General features: G+C 48.9%; 1 protein-coding gene across 15 annotated transcripts in view; it reads right to left on the reverse strand.

Moving 5' to 3' along the window:
- Positions 1 to 17,049, reverse strand: part of CDHR3 (cadherin related family member 3) — a 63,164-nt gene extending 46,115 nt beyond the window's left edge. For 8 of the 15 annotated variants that reach the window (XR_003516636.2, XR_003516635.2, XM_027574896.2 and 5 more), the window contains exons 1-3: positions 14,715 to 14,846; positions 6,546 to 6,748; positions 2,272 to 2,437 (exon numbers count right to left, since the gene is read on the reverse strand). Coding sequence is in view for 11 of the 15 variants with exons in the window: in XM_027574896.2 (XP_027430697.2) it covers positions 2,272 to 2,437; positions 6,546 to 6,748; positions 14,715 to 14,784 (439 nt within the window). In the remaining 4 variants the exon portion in view is untranslated. Of the gene's footprint in view, positions 1 to 684; positions 859 to 1,844; positions 1,877 to 2,271; positions 2,438 to 6,545; positions 6,749 to 14,714; positions 14,847 to 16,864 lie in introns of those variants that run through there. The other 7 variants (XM_027574905.2, XM_027574897.2, XM_027574895.2 and 4 more) reach the window with 6 other exon arrangements.
- Between the last annotated feature and the right edge of the window lie 701 nt (positions 17,050 to 17,750).

Below are 17,750 nucleotides of genomic sequence, written 5' to 3' on the forward strand. Positions count from 1 at the left end.
AGGAAGTGAGAGCATAAAACTTCAAACCCAGCCTGTCTTCGATCTGAGCTCCAGCTCTCATTCACCTTTATCATTGCTCGTGCTTTCACTCAAAACGATGTTTACTGGGTTCTCACTCGGTACCAGACACTGATCTATCCACGCACTGGGAACATAGCAGTTCACAGAACACAAAACCCCGCTCTCGCGGAGCTTGCACGATAATGGGACGATATGGACAATAAAATAAATGAGCAAAATATGTGGACGTTACTGAGCAAGGTCCTGGAGAAAATCAGGAAATGGAGTGTTGTGGGTTGGATTACAGTGTGAAATGGAGTGGTTGTGGAAGATTCGTGACACTTGAGTCTAGATTCTTAAAGAAATGAGGATCGTAGAGATATGGGGGAAGGGTCAAAGAGCAACTGCGGAGATGCCAGCGAGGGTGAGGGTGGTATGGGGGCCACAGCAGAGGCGGTGGGAGGAAATGTGCAGAAGAGGACACGGTGAGGGTGGGAGGGGGCCAGATTTGACGGCGCCTTAAGGAGACTCTGGCTCTCCTCTTGAGGGAGATGGGAAGTTCTTGTGGGGTTTTAAGCAGAGGAGTGCCTTGATTTGACTGACATTCAACAAGATCCTTCTGGCTGCTATGCAGAGAATAGATGGACGGAGACAAGCGCAGAGCAGGGAGGCCGGTTAGCTCACCATCGCAATAATCCAGGTGACACATGACTACGGACTTGCACCGTGGTGGTATGGATGGAGATGCCAGGGAGCGGTCAGACTGCATAGACTTGGAAGTGGCAAGATTTCCTCACGGATTTGATGTTGGGTGTGAAAGGCGGAAGAGTCAAAGCTGACTTCGAAGCTTCGAAGTAGCTAAAATGGGAAAGACAGGAGAAGCAGATTTGGCGGGGGTGGGGGGGGATGGTGGGGGCCAGGGGTGGAGTGGAAGTCAAGAGTTTGATTTGGGGGCATGTTACGTTTGAAGATGTCATGTTCTGACACCAATTCTAATGTGTGGGGGATTTTCCTGCACCACCAAGAGATCCTTTGGCACCAGCTGGGGGTTCTACAATTCAACTCAATTCTGATACTAGCTACCCAGAGACAAACTTCAGATTCCACAGACCAAGGACTCCGCCCCACGAGACACCCCCAACCCCCACTTCAGACACCAATTTCAAGTTCAGGTTGTTCCCCATGCCTCTGATCCACGAGCTATAAATCTGAGTTTCCCACCATCCCCTCTTTGGGTTCAATGAATTTGCTAGAGGGGAATCACAAAACTCAGGGAAATACTTTACTTACTAGATTACTGGTTTATTACAAAAGGATATAACTCAGGAACAGACAGATGTAAGAGACGCATAGGGCATGATATGGGGAAAGGAGCACAGAGCTTCCATGCTCTCCGGGCACACCACCCACCCCTGGAAGAGCAAGATGGTTCATCAACCTGGAAACTCCCCAAACCCCATCGTTCAGTGTTTTTATGGGGCTTGATTACATTGGCATGACTGATTTACATCATTGGCTATCAGCCACTGAGCACCATCTCTACCCTCCTGCCCTCCACAGAGGTAAAGGTGAGGTGGAGTGCGGGACTGAAAGTTCCAACCTTCTAATCACATGGTTGGCTCCACTGGCAACCAACCCTCACACTTAGGTGAGCTGGGAGCATTCCAAAAGTCACCTCACAAAATCCCACATGCCTATTAGACATGGCAGACAGAGATGTGGGATAAGACGGCGGGATATTTAAGTCAGGAGCTTGGAGGAGAAGCTGGACTAAAATGACAGAGGTGGAGGTTGTCAGTATGGCTCAAAGTCATGAGCCTGGCAGAGACCATGCAGGAAGTTACCCTGTGCTCAGTCCTTTATATTGTCCCGGCTCTGCAGCAGACCCCAGTCACATACTGCCCTCCGGGGGCCTGTGGGGAGAATGAACACGTCACTCAATGACCACAGCACACGGGGATGAGCTTCCGATGGGCTCGGCCCAGCTTCCTTCAGAATGACCCCCTCTCGAGGTTCCTCAGCCTCAGTTTCCTCCCCAGGACTGAGAGAAGCCCAAGAGAAACCACAGAAGTGAGGGGCTTTGTAAATTGTTGGGCATCATTTTGGGGAGTCCTGTGCTGGAGGACGTTTCATTTATTCCCTGCTCATTAAGCAGCTGCCTCTTCTAGGCAAACAGCTGCTTGTTTACTTACTTTTCTCTTTTGCTCTGTCCCCCAGGGTGCCCCCCGATGCCACCATCTGGGCTGCACTGCACAGCCCAGTGTATCTTACCTTTTGCCAAGTTGCCTTGGAACTGAGGTGGCTCATTCACATCTGTCACCTGGACAGTCAGGATCTGGAGGTCGGTGACACCGACATCATCCTTGACATAAATCTGCAAATCAAATATGTTTGGTCCTGTTTCAAAGTCTAGTTGTTCCGTCCCAGTGGTGACAACCTAAAAGCAAAGGCAGAATTCTTAGTAACCATGTGAAAGGAGATCTGTTTTGTATGCATGCATTTTGCAAAGGAACATTACTAGGAAGGAAGCAACCAGCATCCTGGAAACCATCTTTCCCCCACAGTCAGAGGAACCGGTTGTATTGCCTTAGTCCTTCCAACATAAGCCCTTTTGCCAAGGGGACTCCTGTGCGTGATGCTGCTTTTCAGAGGAAAGAAAATATTTAGACGACATCCTGGTTCCATCGACTGGAGATGGAAAGCCAGGAATTAAAACCCTGTCGCTGCTTGGGTTAGGCACCTAGACAAGCCCCTTAGCAACCCTGAACGTAGTTGGGCTTCCTGGGCTTTAAGAATAAGCCACTGCTCTTTCCTGGGATTGCTGTTAAGTCACATCTTGACTCGGCACTCCATGCAAATTTTCCCAAGGCCATGACCACGAATAAACAAGGGAAGGATACATCTGCAGAAATAAGGAACAATATATACTTACATCAACAGCCGGCTCAGTGTTTTTGTGCGTTTCCACACATTCTCCCGCTCGTGGAAACTTGTCTCCTGCGCTATAAGTGTTTTGGAGATGTGGGAGGGACACCAAGAACCAGGGCCAGAGAAACATCACTGGAATTGTCAGCAGGAACCCGGCTGGCCCACAATGGGAGGGTCCTGCTGAGGCTAGCTGGAGGCCAACTTGTGACCTCCTGTGCCTACATGCATACTCCGGCCACCAGCTTAGACCGCAGAGTGCCCAGAGCCCTTTGGGACCTCAAGGACTAAATTTCATAAATGTCTTAATTATGCCAATGGAAATTTTGTTTATTATTATGACTCAGGCCAGGCAGGCGTTCAGTCTCCCGTCCTTAGGAGAGCACTTAGTTCCAATCTCACTGTCACAGCTGAACTTTGGTGTGACCTTGGGAAAGTCCTTTACCTTTCCCTGATTTTGTTTCCACGTGATTATAATTAGGGAAATACTCCTTGCCCTAGTTAAAGAGCTGAAGTACAATACAGGGTCTTATAACAAAACACTAGAAGTGCTGACCCAGGCAAAGTTCATTGTGAGTTGTGTGTAGTCAGGGGAGGCTTCATGGAGGAGGCTGTGTGAGCTCTCGATTGGTTGACAGAAGACAACCACAGATGGGAACGAGTGCATGCAGTGGAGGGAGAAGGTCTGGAGGAGGGTTGAGAGAGGAAATGAGGTAGTCTCGTCTCTGCCTGTGAGCAGTGTCAGCCCGGCACCCACATGCGTGAAGATGACCCGTCTCCCATGCTTGGCATGTAGCAGGTGAGACCTCTCTGTGCGGCGCTTCCCCACCTCTAACATGCAAATAATAGCAGCACACCGCGTCGTGGTGCTGTTATGGGGATTAAATAAATGAATTCACAAAATGTTTAGGGGGATTCCTGGCATATGGTCAATGCGCCATAAATAGGAGTTGTTATCATTAGCATCATTATTATTAACCCTTCTTACTCTCCCCGGGCCCCCAGAAGTCCCAGCAGCTGTGTTTGAAAGCAGAGAGGCCTGGTCTCTGGCATGATTCAGAGGTCACCCTCAGAAAGTCTTGTACAACTGAGTCCCAAGGCCAACAGTGACTAAACCTCTGGGCCAGAGACCCAAAAACCTCGTTGCTAGCTTTCTTCTGCAGAGTGTCAAGTCGGCCCAAGGAGGAGTCAGGTTCCGCCACGGGGATGGCACTGACCCGTTCTGTAGGCAGCAGAAGCAGCTTTTGTGAGCATTTTGGGTTGGACAATAGGACCTTTCTGGAGGGGATAGTTGATGCTATTGGGTGGTTTCTGGGGAGAAGCAACCAATGCTTCAGGACCCATGGCCGTGTGGCCCATCCTAGCACCGACACAGTGTCCAGGAGGGCACCAGGCCTGGGACAATACACTAAACACTGGAGCCTACCTCGGATGGGAGGTGCTAAGAAAGCCCCCATTTCTAGAGGTCAGACACAGGATGGAATTCTTCCTTGACTGTCAGCCCTGTTGGAATCACATCAAACATGGAAAGAATAGGTCTTTTCACCTGATTTGGGGGGCTCCCCAAACCAGCAACAGATGCACAGGGCAATGTGGGAGAAAGAGCCTAGGATTGGCCATCAGAAGACCTGAGTTAAGTTCTTGCTTCATCTGTTATGGCTACGTGATCTCAGACACACCAGCTAACCTTGCTGTCTCTCTGCAATCTTAGTTCGAAAATAGGAATAAAGCCTTTTCCATGGTGATAGCGTCAGTGTCAGTAGTGACAATCCAGAGGTCAGGATGTGAATGTGCAATGGGACCTCCGCACGGTTGCCATCATCATCATCGAAGGCAGTAGACTCTAGAGGCTGAGGGTGAGTGCCCTCAATGGGGAACCACCCCGATGTCTGTCAGCTGCTGAGCAGAGAGACAAACTATGGTCTGTCCATTCGGTGGAATATGACTCAGCCACGAAAAGGAAGAAGTTGTTGACCCAGGCTTAAAGGAAACTAGCCAGTCACTAAAGACCACGCACAATGTGAATCCATTCATAGACGATGCCCAGGATAGGCAAATCCATTAAGGCAGAAAGGAGATAAGGGGGTGCCAGGGACTGGGGGAACTAGGGAAAGTGTCCTAAAAGTAGATAGTGGTGATGGTCTGTGAATGCAGTAAAAACCACCGAATTGTACATTTTCAATGGGTGAATTGCACGCTGTATGAATTATACCGTTCCCCAAAATAGGCAGAGGTCTGAAGTCAGACTGCCTGGGTTCCAGGTTCAGCTCAACCCCCGAAGAGCTGCGCAACCCAGGGCAAGTTATTTAACGAGTTTTGCTTCAGTTTCCTCCACCTGTGAAAAGGGGACAGTAACATAAATAAAATCACTGGAATGTTGGAATATTACAAGAGGAAATCCGTGTGAAGTGTGCCACAGTGTCCAGCATATACTCCATGCTGTACATGTGCAAGCCTTTGGCAGGGCTTCTAGGGCCAGATGAGCAGCAGCTGTGGAAGACGAGCCAGATGTCCAGGGCCAGGGAGATAGGGCAGAGAGGAGTCACAGAACCAGCCTCTGGGCCCAGGGACTCTATGCTGGATGCTGAATGTGTGCTCCGTATGCATCAAAGAGCCTGCCCCCAGGGGTGCTGAGTATACTGCCTTCCTGAGTTCTGCTACACGTCCTGGGTTCTCCAGCTCTGCTCTGGGGCCCAGACATGCACACTTTTTAAGAGCTCCCCTTGGGACTCTCACGATCAGCTGTGTTTAAGAACACCTAGTATGTACCTCAAGGAGGCAACCGAGCCTCGACGAAGCAGGCTGAGTCCACGGGGTTCCACCACATCCGCAGGACGATGACAGGCAGGACCCAAGTCAGGGCTAATGTTAATTGCCAGAGGTTCCTATGCCAGTTGAGGGAAGGGCAGGGGTGGGGAGGGTTCAGACACCTGGACCCTAAAGTCATCCCTAGAAGGGCCTCTGAAGGTACCAGTGGAAAACACGCAGGTAGGTTTGTCCTACCTAAGGAGGAGCACCAACTTTGGAAAAGACTAACATGACAAACTAGAAAAGAGAGCAGGGGTGTAATAGCTCCTGAATGTGAATGACGGGGTCTGAATTATCCAAGAGGAATCATTCATGCAGCACTGCTGGACATTCAGGCTCGTATTTTTATGAAAGGTATGTTCTTCCATATTAAATAAGTCTCCTCACAGATTTCCTCCTGGAAAATCACAGAATTCGAGAAAAGCAGAATCACCTGACACAAGTTCATCAGGGCCTGGCTTCTGAGGAGATGAATGCCCACACTATGCCACCCAAAGGATTTAGATACTGTCAACACACACCTAACACCCGATGTCATGTGAGGGTGGGTGGCAATGAGAAACAGGACTTCTATTTGTAACAATTTGAGCCTATTGCCCATTGCACTGGATTAAGTGGAGAAAGAAGGTCCAAAGTGTTTAGGGCCCTCTCGCATAGAGGGCTCTCGGATGCCCCAGGTGGGCTTTCTGGGTCTTACTAGAGGGGAGAGTGAGCCAGGGGAAGAGAAGGAAATGGTCAGCGATCTAGAATCCCATCCACCCTCATCTTCAGGACTCCTCTCTGTGGACAACTCCCAAGTGAGATGTGCTTACCTCAAAGTCAGTGTCTGACAGCCAGTTCACTTTGAAGGCATCAGTGAGGGGGCTTGTGTTGATAATCAGGGGCCACCCTGGGATCACAGGCGACAGCGAGGCTGATAAGTTCACAGAAAACTTGTGCACTGGAGTCTCAGGTGGAGAATTCTCGGCCACGGTGGTTGTAGCAGGCAAGTGGACTAGGTGTAGCATTTCTCTCCCTGCGGGTTTAACAAGGATGCAAAATGGCCTGAACAGAAAGCCTTGTGCTGGGAACAAGGACTTAACAGCTTGGTCTGTGGCTTCAACCCATAGCTCGGAGCACTGATGGAACCCGGTCACTCCCCAAGAACAAATACTCTTGCCAAGGACTGGAGATGGAAATACGAGATCTTCTGGGAGCCAAGAAAACAACCACCACCAAACAGCCATGAAATCTGCTTCTGTCATTCTGTAAATCAAGCCGCTGCTTTTCTCTTGTCTCCCTGTACCCCTTCTCTCTTCTCGCAGCCTTTGTGAAGAGCTAAGGAAAGACAGATGTGATGCCTCAGGAGGCAGACGTCCACTTTGAAGGACCACGTCCGGCCATGACATCCTGTCTTACAAGACCCGGGGAGTTTACAGGAGTTTATTTTCCTTGTCTGTGTCAGTGTTAGATTCAGAGGTCATCAAAAACTGAGCATGCATGACCGCCAAGCTCCAAAATCATGGTAGATTTCCCCGCATCCGTAAGTAATCTCAAGGACAACTGCTTGTCATTATGGGATGCTGGGGGGTGTCATGATGCCCAGGGTCCATCAGTACATCTTCATTGATAGATTAACTCCCATTTCACAGGGAAGGAAATGAGAGAGACTCGGGGAAGTCATGCGCATTTCCTCGGGCTGCAACTCAGACAGGGAGTTTGACAATTTAAGAGAGAGAATGTTTCTTCCAGGAAAGCCTTGGGACATTCTTCGGTCTCCTTGATACTCTGCACGATTTTGCCGGTACAGACGAGAGCAGCAGGTCCTGTTCTTTCATGCTTCCATAGTGATGGTTACTCTAGGGGGGGCGAAAAGTGTCCCCCCCCAAAATAAAATCCATGTTCACTCAGAACCTCAGAATGTACCTTATATGGAAACAGAGTCTTTGCAGATGAATTGGTTAAGAGGAGGTCATTGTGGATTGGGGTGGGCCCTAATCCACCAGATGGAGTCCTTCTAAGAGGACAGGGCATGGAGACACACACACAGGAGGAAGAAAGCCATGTTATGATAGAGACAGAAGTTAAACTGATGCAGCTAGAAGCCCAGGAACAGCAAGCAACCACCAAAAGCTAGGAAGTCCATGGAGAACAGATCTCCCTCAGAGTTTCTAGAAGGAACCAACCCTGTCAACACCACGACTTCAGACCCCAGATCTCCTGAACTATGAGAGAATACATTTCTGTCGCTCACAGCCATCCAGTTTGTGGTAGCTCATCTAGGAAGTCAATGCAAAGACCATTTATCCCATGTTCCAAATAAGTGCGCGATGTAAAATCCTTTCTCTCACTCACTCCCCAAAACGGGGAGGATCGGTGTTAGTGCCACTATTTTACAGATGAGGAAAGGGAGCTAAGTAATAATAGTAAGTAACAAAACCAAAATTTATACTGAAGTCCTACTTCTTAGTTGGCTTCCTGATCTTTGCCACTTTCGCCCTTGGGGGCAAGCCCCTGGGAATGGGAGGGAGGTAACTGTCCTACCAAAAGGTGTAGAACTTCTGGAGACAAACAAGCCAGGGGAAGGGCTGGCTTTTGTAAGAGAATGTTTTTATTTCAGATTTGGGGGCAGGGATGTGGAGAAGTGAATGCAAATGTAGGAAAAATTGAAATATAAACACATTGGTACAAGCTTTCATAAATCTGAAGTCATCTTATTTCAGTTAGAGACTAAAGTTCATTATGCATAAGTTATTTTTGCTCCCAGAATTTTCCAGTTTCATGGACACAGACGGAGCAAGGGCTCAGAAATAAAAAAGCAGCTGAGGTTTGGGGTGACATGGATAGGAATAGATTTTTTTTTAATCTTTTAAAATTGACTTTAATATTATAGCATTCTCGTGATAAAAACCGGGAGCCAAATAGTAAGCTATTTAGAGGCAAAAAAAAAAAAAAAAAAAAAAAAAATTCTCCCAAATAGTTTTTTTAAAATGAGCAAATTAATCGGTTGCTTCTGTGCTTGGGTTTTTTTTAGGCATCATTCCCTCACTCCCTCTTTTCCCGCAACCGGAAGTCACCAGGGCCCTCACGAGCTGTTCGCCCTACTGTTTCCTCTCTGTTCAGCAAGACAGGGAGAGTCATAAGCAAAATGGAAGGTTGGTAATTTCAAGGAAACCCCCACCTTCTCTTGTCCCCCCCCACTCACCCCAGGGACTCGGGCCCCTCCAGACAAGGAGGAAGGAAGCCTCTGCTCCAATTTAAGCAAAGATAGAACTCACTGGGTTTTTCTCAAGAACCGCCTGCGGTTAGGTGGGTGCGCAGCCCAGATGAACAGACCCAAACAAGTAACCACTTGCATTCACCGAGCACCTGCTCACCAGGCCTCGAGCGGCTCCGCTGCCTGATCTCAGCCTTTCTGAACACAATCCCATGGTGGAGGTTTCACTGTCACCCCTCCACACGCCTGAGGCTGCACCCTCAGCGAGGGGCCGTGGTAGGCCTGGCTGACAGGTGGCACATACGTACTACAGACAGTCTGTCGCCACGCACACGTGATGCCTCGTGGTCATTCTACGACCCGGTACTTCTGTGTTCGACGACCCACATGGTGCTGGGGGTCTGGTAAGACACTGGCCCCTCCACCCAGATGTTAGGTCATGGTGATACAATCTTTGAGAGGCTGTTTGGGGGAACAAGAGAAGGAATCACGCCGCAGGATTAGCTTGACGTGGGCTCGGGTGTGAGAAGCTTCCCGCAGCCTCGCCCTGAACAGGCAGGTTGCCATGACCACCAACCTGGGTGTGTCTCCTTCTACGAATGGAGAAGGCTAGCCAAGCCATGCTCTTCCAACATCCCCTGCTGGGAGCTCCTCGTTTGCTCTGCTGAGAGTGTGTCCATTGATCCTGCTGCGTTCATTTTGACTTCGATAAGCCCTGGGTTCTGGAAACTAATTCTGTCCTTTGCACGGCTCCATACGTTTATAGAGCTTTTCCTCCTTATATTTATAGACCTTTTCATAGTCCTCTTTGAACGGCCGTATTTTGCATGGCAGTGAGGGAGATATGTTGAAGGCAGGAGTGGGTATATTTAGTGCCCCTCAAGCAACTTGTGTTGGGGACTGCCTGTTTCATGTATGGCTAAAAGCAGGCTGCACCCTTAGATATGTCCTTTCTGCTGGCATTCTTTTCTCTCTCTCTCTCTCTCTCTCTTTTTTTAAGTAGGCTCAGGGGCTTGAACTCACAACCCTGAGACCAAGACCTGAGCTGAGATCAAGAGTCGGACACTCAACAGACTGAGCCACCCGAGCAGCCCTCTGCTGACATTCTTGCTGGAGATGTTCTGCACTTCATCCAGTGGCCCCGGTTCCCAAGGTAAGGTCACATGCGCCAGGAGCGTGCCACTGATTCCTAAAAACTTTGTGGCAGATACTCCAGGGACACTGGTAAGAAAGGTAGTCAAGCTGGGATCTCCCGACTCTTAGTTCAACAACCAGTTCCTTCAGTTCTTCTGCTATTAAAAAGGTAGTAGTAGCAATATTAATCGCCATGGTAACAATAATAACTGGTGGCTAGGGTCCATACCCTAAATATAGAGCATTTGATAAGACATGAAATCCATCAAATGTTCAACCCACTTATTATACAGATCAGTTTAAGGGATGTGCCCAGAGGTACTCAGCTAATCAGTGGCAGAGCGAAGGTTAGAAGCTGGGAATGGCTCTAGGACACTACACGCTTGCCTTCCGAGGCCGGTCTTCCAGACTTTCTCTGGTGGTCTGGGTGCTGGAGACCGAGAAAGAGGCCTTAATGGAATTTGACTTACGCATGCATCTTAATTAAGGATCAGATTAGAATTGCTTGAAGCATACACTTTGAAAAAGGAAGAGCATGCAGAAGACTTATTACCGAGCCCACTGAAACATCTTGCTTGTGGTGGAGATCTGGATGCATGATGTGCTCGCTCGTTTCAAAATGAGCAAAATCACCACCTTGCCAGAAATGGACCAACAAAGCCTCCTCCCAGGGCCTGTGTTGGAATAATTAAGGCTTCTGCAGCCTCAGTTGTGGGGGCAGAAGCTGGCCAGCCTGGGCCTCTGACACCAAAATAGTCATGTGGTTCAGGAAGCATGGGTGCTGCCACCTTGTCCCCCCAGGGATGTAGCTGCTCTCACAGTGTGACTTCAATACACAGAGCAGTCCTCGCCCAAGACTGTCGCTCAATAAATTCCTTGTCATTCTCTCTAGTAACTACTAAAAACGGTAGTGAGAGGGATTGGTGAGTGTTGTGAAAAGAGCACGGGATTTGCAGTCAGAGCTCTTGCTTCAAGTCTGAGCTCTGTTAAGGGACCTTGGGCTGGTCAGCTTGGCCCTGTGTCAGCTCTGTCCCTCAGGGCTGTGGTGCCACACCACCAGTGGTCATTAAACAGAGTTCACTTGCTAAAGAAAGTGTCTAGGACCCGAAGGGAAAGCTTACAAATCTATGGTTTATTACAGAAAAAGGAGGTGGGTTAGCAACAACATTATAGTGTGCACCACAGCTGAAGGCTGCCTCCTAGCTTGAGGACCAGAGGGGCCAGGGGCCAGCTCCCATCATCCCCTTTTCTCCAGGGGCCATTAACAGAATACACTCGCTCAGATCAGAAACCTCTGAGGTAGCCTCGCAACCAGGCAACTCAAAATAGAGTCTCTGCTGGACATTTTTATATTTTGCTGGTCATGTAGGCACCATCTCTTTAGGTAACCAGCCTCAGCAGCAGAGCCTTCCAAGCCAGGTGCACATCATCAATGTCACTGTTATCCACGAACAATGCTTACAGGCCCCTACAAACCACCCCGAAACTCCCCGGACCCACAGCTCCAAAGCAGCACTGTTCATCAGCACACTTCTTGCCTTGACCAGAAGTCCGTTCTGGGCAGAAACTTCAGCGAAGCAATTCAGGCTCATTCTGGGCCTACTAGAATTCACTCTCATGGCACAGATACCATACACTGAACATGCATATACTCAATAAACCATAAAACATTATAGAATGTGGTTTCATTACCTGCAGTGATCATTGATGATGATCAGTGAAAACAACAACTATTTATTGGATCCCATATATATGTGTGGCATGTGGGGACCACAGAGCAATAAGAGAACCAAACCTGTGACTACAGGGCCCACATTCCCCTCAAGGACATGCGACAGACACGTAACAGATGAATTATAGAATAACTCGTGCTACCTGTTGTTAAGCACTTATTTTGTGTAGGGCACTGTAATCAAACCTTGGCATACATTCCGCATGTAGGCAAGAGGAACTCCAGGGTGTGGCAGGAAGAGCACCCGCCAGGAGTTGGGGCAATCCAGGAAGGCTCCGTGGGGGAGGCGGGGTTTGACTTGGGTGTTGAAGGATGTAGATGACTTAGAGCAAATGAGAGGAAAGAGGATACTGGAGTGTGTTACTTTGTTTGAGATTATTGGGTGATGCCCGCTTCCACTAGCCTGAAGGCAGCTCCTAGCGTGGCTGCCCACCCCTCCCCTTTGTGCCGGGTGACTCTGGTGTTGGAGAAACTGGGATAAGAATCAGGTTCTCAGACTCACAAAAGAAGGTGAGAGGAGAGGAAAACAATTTGCATCACAGCAGACCCTCAACAAACCAGGGTTTGCCCCATGGAAGCAAAAGCAGGGTACAGTGCATGGATTTTTAGAGATGGAGGGATGTGAGTGTGGCTTTGACAAGGAATTTCAAATATTTCTTGCAAACCTTTGTGATCTGTCCCTTTCACACGTCTGATGATAAACTTCCAAATGATAATGTTCAGCATGAGACACTGGGTTCTTCCTGACCTCACTCTTCCCCCAATGGCAACAAATGTCACCCCTTAACTCAAATTATTGTGGTCTGAAAAGCCTATAATTCTGGGAAAATCTCAAATGTTTACTGCAAGGGAGAGTCTGAACTGCTCAAGACCTGGCCTCACATTCCCAGCTCCTCTTGCCCTCTGCCAGGCAGAAGACCCCAAGATTAAAGAGCGTTCAGTATTAGGAAACCCAGTCATTTATTTATTTTTTTTAAGATTTTTTTTTTTTTTATTTGGCAGAGAGAGACACAGCAAGAGTGGGAGAGGGAGAAGCAGGCTTCCCGCTGAGCAGGGAGCCCGACGCGGGGCTCGATCCCAGGACCCTGGGATCATGACCTGAGCCGAAGGCAGACGCTTAACCGACTGAGCCACCCAGGTGCCCCTCCAGTCATTTATTTATGTTATTAACAGATCAAAGGGGAAAATTAAGTGGTTATTTCCATAAAACTGGAAAAAAACATTTGATTTAAAAATCCACTGTGAGGGGCGCCTGGGTGGCTCAGTCGTTAAGCGTCTGCCTTCGGCTCAGGTCATGACCCCAGGGTCGTGGGATGGAGCCCCGCATCGGGCTCCCTGCTCGGCGGGAAGCCTGCTTCTCCCTCTCCCACTCCCCCTGCTTGTGTTCCCTCTCTCGCTGTGTCTCTCACTGTCAAATAAATTTTAAAAATCTTTAAAAATAAAAAATAAAATAAAAATAAAAATCCACTGTGATTCAGAAATAAATCCCTGAAAAAAAATAAAAGTTATCTCCTTAACATGTAAAACATTCCTGTTTCACACCAAAAGTTAACATCATGCTTAATGGGGAATAAGACAAGAGTGTACATTCTTTATCATTGTTCAAAAATAGCCTGAAGCTATGGGCCTGGTAATTAGATAAGAGAAAGAAATGCAAGATAGAAAAATAGGCAAGGAAAAGTATAAATGTTGATTATTTTCAAAAGTGGAAAATGCGGGGCGCCTGGGTGGCTCAGTCGTTGGGTGTCTGCCTTCTGCTCAGGTCATGACCCCAGGGTCCTGGGATCGAGCCCCACATCGGACTCCCTGCTCCGCGGGAAGCCTGCTTCTCCCTCTCCCACTCTCCCTGCTTGTGTTCCCTCTCTCGCTGTGTCTCTCTCTCTGTCAAGTAAATAAATAAAAAAATCTTAAAAAAAAAAAGTGGAAAATGCATGAGAGTCACCTGGAAAACCATGACAAATAATAAGATATGTCATTAGTAGACTTCCATCCATTGTATGACAATCAATTAAAACAGACAAGGGAAGAAAAGATGCTATTCACAAATAAGGAAAAAGAAAAGGTGAAAAAAAGAACTAGAAATAAACGTAATTGGAATGTGCAAGAGCTCTGTGAAGGAAATCCTAAAATACTCCGGAGGAAAACAAAGACTTGAACAAGTATCTAGAACTGTTGAACAGGAGGCTCAATGTCCTATGTAATAATCACTAACATTTATTAAGCATTTACCATGTACCACATACTCCTACAAGTATGTTACTATATAACTCATCAAATATGTAAATTATCCCTAAATTAATCTGCAAATTTAACATGATTGAATTCCCTACATTATGCATATACTACCTATTCAAAAATAAGATTGAATTAAAAAAGCGCAATTTCCATAAGCTGACAAACATTAAAAGGATCACCCGAGATTCTTCAAGCTCTTGAGTAAGGAAGAGGGAGTACAAGATGCACCAGGTTGAATCTTTGGTTCTTCTAACAGAAGGTGTTTTCTTTGCTCAAGAGTAAGACAATAGCCCCTTGATACCTTGGTTTTCCCATAGGATGACTTGCCAACTTCTGGTTGCCCCTAGAAGGCTCCAGAGAAAAGCCAGAATCTCCACAAAGACTGACTTGACATATACACAAAGCTCTGCTGTGAAACTCATTTTCCCAGCCTTACATCTTGGAAGGACTTCTGGCACAGGCCAGTTAGCAAGGAGAGAAATTGAAGTCCGCACAGAGACCAGAGACTAGACTGTAGCTTCGTTTGCCGCCCCTCTTCTTCAGAGCACCCTGCCCAGCCTCCGAGGGCTCCCTGTTGCTGCATCATCTTATTTACCAGTGCTGATAAGTCCACGGTTGAAGACCTCCCAGATGGGATTTCCTCTTTAGGGACGTTACCATGAAGTGGCAACATGGCATCCCTACCTGACATGGCACCAAGGAGAACCAGGAGGAAAACTGCTCCCTGCATCTTGGAGAGTTCACCTCTGTACATATTTCCAGCGTATTACCCAGTAGCTGAGTCCCGCCCGACACCTGGAGTTTATTCCAGTTGCCACTCATCTTCTGCTCCTGGTTTGGTTGCCATGTGAGAAATCAAACAGAGGCTTTGCTGGTAACTCAGGGAGACTCCAAACACCACAGGACTATTTGTTCTTTGATTACCTGCTTCTGTGACCTCATGGTACCCAAGAGGCCAACCAGCCAGCCCTGGTAAGCTCACAGAGTCCATCTTAGAGGTCCGCAAGAGCAAAGAAAGCAGAGGCCCGGAGACGGTGGTAAAAGCTGGACATAAGCATCGACATCCACGATGATCTCCACCGCCCTGGAGCCGGGCATCTCGTCATTCCCAGAGGCAGGGGTGGGAGGGTTGGGAATTTTTCTGCTGCCCTGAATTGAGGAGCAGGGCTCAGAGTTGGGATCAGACCCCTCCACAAGGCAGACTGGCTGTGATAGACCCTGCCGTCAGCACCAGCCCTCTAGCCTTCAGTGAAGTCTGTGGAGGAAGATGACTGGGGTAGTGAGGCCTCCACCCACTGGGGAGTGATGTGGCCCCAGGCCGGACTGGAAGGCCTGGTGAGTGAAACACGGCTGGGCTGGGGTCCAGCCTCCACTCAGAGAAGAGCAATGGCGGCTCAGAGGGAGGGTATGGCTGGAGAGGCCCGACCCCTCAACGTGGTGCTGTAGAACAGTAGCTGACACAGTGGAAGGCAGCCAGACTTGGACCCTCCCTCCTGCTCCTCACACGCGAGAAATGCCCACTGCTGGAGGGGGGCCCAGGAGCCCAAGGCTGGTAGCAGGAGTGGGGGCGCCCCACCAGTGAACCAGCATTTGGCTCCTCAGAGGTCACCACTGGCCAGTTAGTCGGTCTGAGCCAGAGGAAGGCCCATCAAGAGAGACAGCAATGAGGCCCACTAGGTAGACACACCAGTCGCTTCCCCTCTGCCTCCTCCCCGTTCTTCTGCCCCCACACAAAGGCAGGAGGCCTGACTACACCCCACGTCCAGGTCCCAGGCTCTCGGAGTCCCAGTTCCTGCTGCACCAGCCTTGAAATGAGACTTCAGTCCAGTGTGAGATGGAAATAGGAGCGTGATGGACTATGAAGAGTTAGAAGCGCCCTGGAAGCAAGATCTTAAGGGAGATTTCATGGAGGCCAACAGACCATCTCAGTTCACCTGCCCCTGACCTGAGACTGCTAAATAAGCTGGTGCAGCCCCTCCCGGGCACAAGGAGGGGTTGTGGGACTCAGAGGGTTGAGTGGCCTGCCCCCGGTCCAGCTGGCACCCGCATCTCCTGCGTCCCCAACCGAGGGCAGCAAGGCTGGCCTCCTTCCTCACCACCGCATCCAAACCTGCGTCAAGCCCCTTCCAGCCCCCACAGTGCCACCTGCAGCCCCCTTTCCCAATTTTGCGGCCACCAGTCCGGCTTAAGGTCCTGACCTCTGACCAGGACGATCTCAGTAGCATCTGGGGCGTCCTACAGGAAACCCTCAGGTTCGTTTCCCACAAGTACAATTTTGGTCACTCACTCTCCTACTTAAAATAACAAGCAACCTTTCGCTTAGGAAAAGATGACTTCCTGGGTAAGGCAAGAAGATTCGAATGTCAGCCTGTAAGTTTCTGTCTGAAATAGGTAGATGGCAAAAAAAACTTCTCAGTTTTGCTGTGTGACCTTAGGCAAATTACCTAACCTTCCAGAATCTCAGTTCCACGTCTAGACAGAGGATAGACAGAGAGGATAATGCCTGCTGTGCAGTATTCTTGCAAGCAGCACATGAGATAATGAAGGGAAAGAAACTGGCCCTCGGATGTGCTCCAGGGATACTATTTTTTCCTAATAGGACATCTCTAGGACCACGGCAAAGGTGAAAAGCTGGTAGGTACCCCATAAACGTGGGCTGAAAACATAAGAATAAATAGTTGCCAAGTTACCAATTCTCACTTCTCAGTTTTTCCTGTCATATTAGTTACTGTAAATAATCCATTTCATTATGCATAATTAAAGTTGAAGTGATGGCTCCGATTAAGTTATGGAAAACGTCAGAATAATTAAGCCTTTGAATTAAAGAAACTCACATCTGTTTAATTTTCAGCCTGACTGCACAGCCGTTCTTCATACTGCTGTTTTCACCAGGATATGGAGAACCTCCACTTAACTTCCCCCTTTCTGGTCCCGGGATCGTAAGGGTCACATTTTGGAATTTGTTGCGGGTTTGTTCTCCTGTAATTACAGCTTCTGTTTTTAGCGCTGAGGTTGTTCCGGCCATCATGATGTTCTGTGGTCCTTGCATCGGCTCCCGTCTTCTTCTCGAAGCATGTGGTCCTGGCACCAGGGACCCAGCTGGACCAGAGTCACGTGGAGGCAGGACCCTGAGTCCCCTTGCTCTCCTGTCCCCGACTGAGGGCAGGCTGAGTCCTCCTGGTCCCACCAGAGTGGCAGCCAGGTGAGATGAAAGAGAGGGATTTGAAGGGGGCTGGAACGTTTAGGGCATGCACCCCTCCAGCTCCCCAGAAAGACCTGGGGAGCCTTCTCCCACATCGTGTCTGGCCCAGCAGTGGTTCAGGTCCTTCAAGTATTTAAAGCAACTTTTCTGGGATCCAACTACTGCAAGCCTCTAATTGGCCAGCAAGGAAGTTATGCTCTCAAGATTTGTTGACTTAGAATTTGGAACATGCTTACCTACAGATTAATTGTTCACAGCCCGGAAACCCTTGCATAAGCTATGAAGTCCTGGAAACATTATAGACTTGAGATGTGGAGAAGCACCGCTGGGGGTTTTAAACGTTGAGCTCCCTCAGCAGTTCCACGGGCACTGGGGGCCGGCCAGGGACCCCAGTCACCTTTATATCACTGGGCAGGTTCTGTCCACGACTCTCATTCACCCAGTCCTGGACTATGGGCTTCCGGGATCCAAACTCGGGGACACGGCAGCCAGGCTCCACCGTCCCAGCACCTCTGCAT

This window comes from Zalophus californianus, chromosome 12, assembly GCF_009762305.2.
Source record: "Zalophus californianus isolate mZalCal1 chromosome 12, mZalCal1.pri.v2, whole genome shotgun sequence".
NCBI lineage: Eukaryota > Metazoa > Chordata > Mammalia > Carnivora > Otariidae > Zalophus > Zalophus californianus.